Below are 6240 nucleotides of genomic sequence, written 5' to 3' on the forward strand. Positions count from 1 at the left end.
ACAACGCCATGTAAAAGAAGATAGTCGAACAGTCGAAGTGCAAAATACACGACGACAAGAGATCGATTTAGATTTGCTTTACAGACTCTGAAACTAATCAGTTTACTAGAGTGGCTCATACAGAAATTAAAATTTCACAAAGAGCATATAAAACAAAAATCGTCTCTTAGGTCCGCTTGCCATTATGCTAAATTCAGTACTGAATTTAGCACTAAAAATATTGTATCTACAAAATAGGTGCGCGCGCCGATTCAGTACTAAAAATTAGAACATGTTCTAATTACTTGTACCACAGTATAGTTGTTATCTATACTGTGCTTGTACTAAAAATGATCCAATATTAACTTAAACTGAGGTTATGTTATACGTATGTTTCTATGTTTATGCTTTGTTTTTAAATATGTGGAGTCAGAAGCAAATAGAAAATTTAATCGAACTATATAAAGCAAATCCTTGTTTATATGTGCCAAAGCATTCATTGTATAAAAATAGGAATGCGAGAGTAGAAGCTTTGGAAGAAATAAAGGCGGAATTGTATAAACTCTGTGTAGATGTAAGTGTGGCAGAGATAAAAGCCAAGTTTAACAATTTAAGAACTAACTTTTTACAACAGCATAGAAGATATTTATCATCTATAAAAAGCGGAGCTGGTAGCGATGATGTAAGTAATATTTCTATTACATTATGGCTTTTTATGTCTATTTGTTGGGCTAATTTGATTAGAATTTTGTTAACACTGAAACCGTTACGATAAGTCGCGTACACAAACAAATAGACATAAAAAAAGTAGCATAAGTAATGTTTTTTATAAAGCCTAATAGTTGCTCTATAATTATTTTATTTTATTAGATTGACAAACCTACGCTATGGTATTACGAAAAAATATTATTCGTAGCGGAGCATTGCATACCTAGGTGCTCACAGGACAGCCTTTCGGCTTTAACAATCCTACCAGCCAATGAAAATGCTACCATGGATTATGTTCAAGAAAATGAAATACATTTGATAAGTAGTCAGAATCAGGAAGAGGAGATTGAAAATTTTCAAAATTATGATTATTGTATTGTGAGTATATTTATCAATTTTCTTGAAATTTTTTAATTGGAAAATAATTATGAGGAATTTTAGTTTGAGGAGATAATAGTGTCAAAAAATTTATTGGGAATTAAAATCACATAAGCTGAAAAGTCTTTTTTTACTAATGTTTTAACTTCTAAATCAGAAGCTTGTCAAAATATCAATACAAATATAAATAACTTATTTATTTATTATCATATTAATCATTTATTGATATGGTTGATTTTACAGAGTCCTTCTACATCACAGAATCTGCCTACCCCTTCGTTAAGAGACAGCACCCCCTCTGGAGGAGATATTATTAGAAAGAGTCTAAAAAAAAGAAATAAACCTGACGATGAGGGGATTGAAAATGAAAATTTTCATGATTATTGTATTGTGAGTATAAACTTTTATCAATTTTTTTTTTGAAATTTTTTAATTGGAAAATAATTATGAAGAATTTTAGTTTGAGGAGATAATAGTGTCAAAAAATTTATTGGGAATTAAAATCACATAAGCTGAAAAGTCTTTTTTTACTAACGTTTTAACTTCTAAATCGGAAGCTTGTCAAAATATGAATACAAATATAAATAACTTCTTATTTATTTATTAACATATTAATCATTTATTGATATGGTTGATTTTACAGAGTCCTTCTGCATCACAGAATGTGCCTACCCCTTCATTAAGAGACAATGCCACCTCTGGAGGAGATATTATTAGAAAGAGGCTAAAAAAAAGAAATAAACCTGACGATGAGGGGATTTTTTTGAATAAAGCGGCTGATGTTTTGTCATCTTTAACAAATGCTCTGGCCAATGAAGAGCAACCAAAACCTGTGGAGACTCTTCCTGCAAAATCAAATTTAAAAATATTTGCAGAATTTGTAGAGAGTCAATTAGAGTTTTTGGTGTCTGATGAAGAGACACTAGTAGAGACTCGAGAAAAAATAACAAACATTATTTGGGATGCCAGAAAAAAAATTTTAAAAAATAAAAATTCATAATTATGTATGTTTCGTTTTATTTAAATTTCAAGTTACTCATTTATTAATAATAATATACATTTTTTACATGTTACATCTCTGTATGGCAGCATTTTGCCAGTCAACTGAACCACTGTCACTGTTGAAATACTCTTTAAATTCATTTCTTATATTATGAGCTCTAGCTGTCGAACGATTACCTGCTTGATTACTTAATCTATTTGAAAACACAACCTGTGATTCATCTTGTTCTATATATGTTTTAAAATTTTCTGAAACTAATAAATTATGCAACGCTAAGCAAGCCAATATTATTTTTTCTACTTTATCTGCATTTAAATTTATTGGATTAAGCAATACTCTAAATCTGTTAGCTAAGATTCCAAATGAGCTTTCAATCATTCGACGGGCTCTAGAGAGTCGATAATTAAATATTTTTTCAGATTCTGACAATCCCCTATTAGGATAAGGTTTCATAATTCGACTGGTTAACGGAAATGCATCATCTGCAATTAATACAAATGGAATTTTTGATGTACGACTGGGCAAAGCCTGATTTGGGGGTAAATTTAAAGAGTTATTTTCTAGTGCTCCACACAGATTACTTTCTCGGAAAACACCACCATCACTTATGCGGCCATTTATTCCTACATTATAGTAAGTGAATTTATAAGCTGAATCACACATGGCTAATAGAACTATTGAGTGATTCCCTTTATAATTGTAATAATATGAACCAGCAGATATCGGAGGTTTAAACATTACATGTTTTCCATCCAAAGCACCAATACAGTTGGGAAACTGCCACATTTCTTGAAACCCTTTAGCAACATTTAACCACTCTCTAGAAGATGTTGGGGTCTAAAAATAATGTTAGTTAGTTTTCATAATTTTATCTCATACATATTTACCTTCAAATATATTTCCTTTAGACTGGTATATATAGCTTCACAAACTTCAGGTACAAACCTAGAAATGCTACTTTCATGTATACGAGTTGAATACATTAATGATCTAAAGGTTTGCCCAGTTGCTAAAAATCTTAATGTAGTTTCCAACCTAAACAAAAAACGAGGCATCAAATTTATACATCTATCTAAATACAATACTATACAAACCTGCATCTTGCTGAAATACTTTCTCTAAATTGCGTATCCTGTTTTTTTATCTTATTCTCAACTAGTCCTAATAATTTTATAAACACAGTATTATTCATTCGTAAAAAGTTTTTATATGTCAAAGGGTCTTCTACTAATAATTCTTCATTCAACATATTTAATATTCCTTTGCCCAACCCTCTTCTCTCGATCCATTTTTTTCTCCATATGCGCTTTTTTTAAGAAGTGTATGATTTTTTTTCTTAATTGCTAGCATCATTATTACAATTAAATACAGCTGCTGCACATAATTTTAGCTTCTTTTTTACCATCATTATTTACCTGTTTGTTTTTTTACTCTAATTATACAACCAAAACAAACTTCAGGTAGGTTAGACTGTCAATACAAAATTGGTAGAGCGCATGCTTACAGGCTAATTAAAATTAAGATAGTTGCAAACACAAACATACATTTTTCATACTAAATCGACTCGAGCAACTAACTAATATTTTTAGTGCTAAATTCAGTACTGAAATTAGCATAATGGCAAGCGGACCTTATACTGCAAAACCCACTCTAAAACTGTTTAGTTTCAGAATCTGTAAAGCAAATCTAAATTGATCTCTTGTCGTCGTGTATTTTGCACTTCGCTTATCTTCTCAAAGAATATCTCTAAGAGGTATTCTTCGGTGAAAAAAAAGAGCACCTAACCAAATTTTAATGTAGGTATTAAAATATTGAAAGGCATGTACAATTGTCCATGCCGTTAATCTATCTGTAGTTGGTTTTGATCTGTGAAACAACAGACTAAAGGCAAATTGTTTGAAATGCGCTTTGATATAAATATTCAAAAATAAAAACGATTTTGTTCCACTTATACATAAGGACTCAGGTATGAAATAAAACACGCAATGTTTTTTTATTAAGTAATATTTTTTCTTTTTACCCTATCACTGTAATATTTCATTGCATTACGATATATTGGGTCTACATTGGATTCGCCCTTTCCACTCAAAACTTTATTTATCCCTTCAGCCCAATTAAAGGCAAGAAATGAAATAAATTTATCAATGAGTGCATTTAGTAATGTTTGCAAGTGTTCACAACTCTCAAACTTAAATTGCACTTGTTTTTTAATGAAAACTTGTATCATGGAAATTAAATTTTTTTTATAACAAAATGTAGGTAAAATTTCCTTTATAATTGTCTGAATTTGACTAAGGCCCGTTATAAACTTTTCAGAGCAGTACATTAATTTATCAGAAGACCCTTCATACTCTTTTATACTTGTTATATCATGCCATATAGGCAGTTTTTCCTTTGCAATAAAATTATAACGGCAAATGGTACAATCTGACAAAGTATTCTTAAACTTTTTTATCAAAAAACCACACACATGTCCTAATGCAGCCTTATCCAAGTAAATTACTATTTAACTGGGAATAAGCCACAATTAAAGGTTAAAATACGTTTATTGACGTTTCAATTTCCACTTCGGAAATCGTTCTCAAAATACAAACATTAGTAAATTAAACAAATTTTGTTTTTGTTACTTAGTGAAAAATTCTTCTAATAATTTAATTTTATCTGACTCATCTATATTGACAATTCAGACATACATTATACATTTTAAAGTAGACGACTTTAAAATGATATTGCCAATATTGTTGAGTTGCGTTCCTGGGACGACTTTACTTATAAGATAGTTCATTCGATTACATGAAATCAACTTTAACTTGAGAATATCCGTCAGAAAAGATCATAACATGTAATTCGTCTTTAAAAATACAAATACATGCCATGATGACAGTAAAATTCTCCTGTTAGTGATTCCATAGTAAATTATGAGGGAAAAACCAGGAAAAAAACCTCATAATACTATCCCGACATGGTAAGTATTTGATCTTGCATTTATTTTACCTTCAATAAATACCAAATTCCGATTTTATATGTTTGTTATTTAAAAAATATAAATGATGTATTCTCCATATGTTACTGACTTACCAATACTGGTATTTTCTTTTTAATAACTTCCTCTTTCAATATTTGTAGTACCATGAATTCTCCTTGTAGTGAACTATCAAAAATTTTTATTAAATATTTTAAAACCAATTGCAAATAAAAATGACACATTTATAAAAAATACACAACATTTTTTAAATAAATTATCAAATATTGAATTTAATTCAAATAATACTTTAGTAAGTTTTGACATAAATAGTTTATTTACGAATGTGCCATTAGATAAGACTTTAAATATAGTCAAGACAAAATTAGAGAGTGATGATACATTGGCAACTAGAACAAGACTAAATATATCAGCTATAATGGAGTTAATAACAGTATGTACTGATAATACATATTTTCAACTAAATAATGAATTCTATAAACAAAGTTTTGGACTAGCAATGGGCTCTAGTTTATCTCCATTATTAGCCGATATATTTATGGAAGATTTTGAAACAAATATTATTTCTAAACAAAATTTAAAACCCTCAGTATGGTGGAGATATGTAGATGATGTATTCTCAATATGGCCTCATGGATCAGAGTTGTTGGACACATTCCTAAATGATATAAACGATAAAGAAGAACCCATATTGAAAGAGGAAGTTATTAAAAAGAAAATACCAGTATTGGTAAGTCAGTAACATATGGAGAATACATCATTTATATTTTTTAAATAACAAACATATAAAATCGGAATTTGGTATTTATTGAAGGTAAAATAAATGCAAGATCAAATACTTACCATGTCGGGATAGTATTATGAGGTTTTTTTCCTGGTTTTTCCCTCATAATTTACTATGGAATCACTAACAGGAGAATTTTACAGTCATCATGGCATGTATTTGTCTTTTTAAAGACGAATTACATGTTATGATCTTTTCTGACGGATATTCTCAAGTTAAAGTTGATTTCATGTAATCGAATGAACTATCTTATAAGTAAAGTCGTCCCAGGAACGCAACTCAACAATATTGGCAATATCATTTTAAAGTCGTCTACTTTAAAATGTATAATGTATGTCTGAATTGTCAATATAGATGAGTCAGATAAAATTAAATTATTAGAAGAATTTTTCACTAAGTAACAAA

At 29.4% G+C, this 6240-nt stretch overlaps 1 protein-coding gene across 1 annotated transcript; it reads left to right on the plus strand.

The window, feature by feature from the left end:
• The first annotated feature begins 323 nt into the window (after positions 1–323).
• LOC140436929 (uncharacterized) lies at positions 324–2065 on the plus strand. Its single transcript, XM_072526092.1, has 4 exons — positions 324–661; positions 850–1065; positions 1309–1455; positions 1709–2065. Exons 1-4 carry the CDS (start codon positions 359–361, stop codon positions 2063–2065), a joined length of 1023 nt encoding a protein of 340 aa, XP_072382193.1. The 5' UTR covers positions 324–358.
• Positions 2066–6240: the final 4175 nt, after the last annotated feature.

Source organism: Diabrotica undecimpunctata, chromosome 3, assembly GCF_040954645.1.
Source record: "Diabrotica undecimpunctata isolate CICGRU chromosome 3, icDiaUnde3, whole genome shotgun sequence".
Classification (NCBI taxonomy): Eukaryota; Metazoa; Arthropoda; class Insecta; order Coleoptera; family Chrysomelidae; genus Diabrotica; species Diabrotica undecimpunctata.

Bases quoted from the DNA above. Each gene is read 5' to 3' on its own strand.
- LOC140436929 (XM_072526092.1), top strand. From the start codon at position 359: ATGTTATACGTATGTTTCTATGTTTATGCTTTGTTTTTAAATATGTGG. The intron at 1,066-1,308 runs GTGAGTATATTT...TTGATTTTACAG, and splicing joins AAAATTATGATTATTGTATT to AGTCCTTCTACATCACAGAA. The intron at 1,456-1,708 runs GTGAGTATAAAC...TTGATTTTACAG, and splicing joins ATTTTCATGATTATTGTATT to AGTCCTTCTGCATCACAGAA.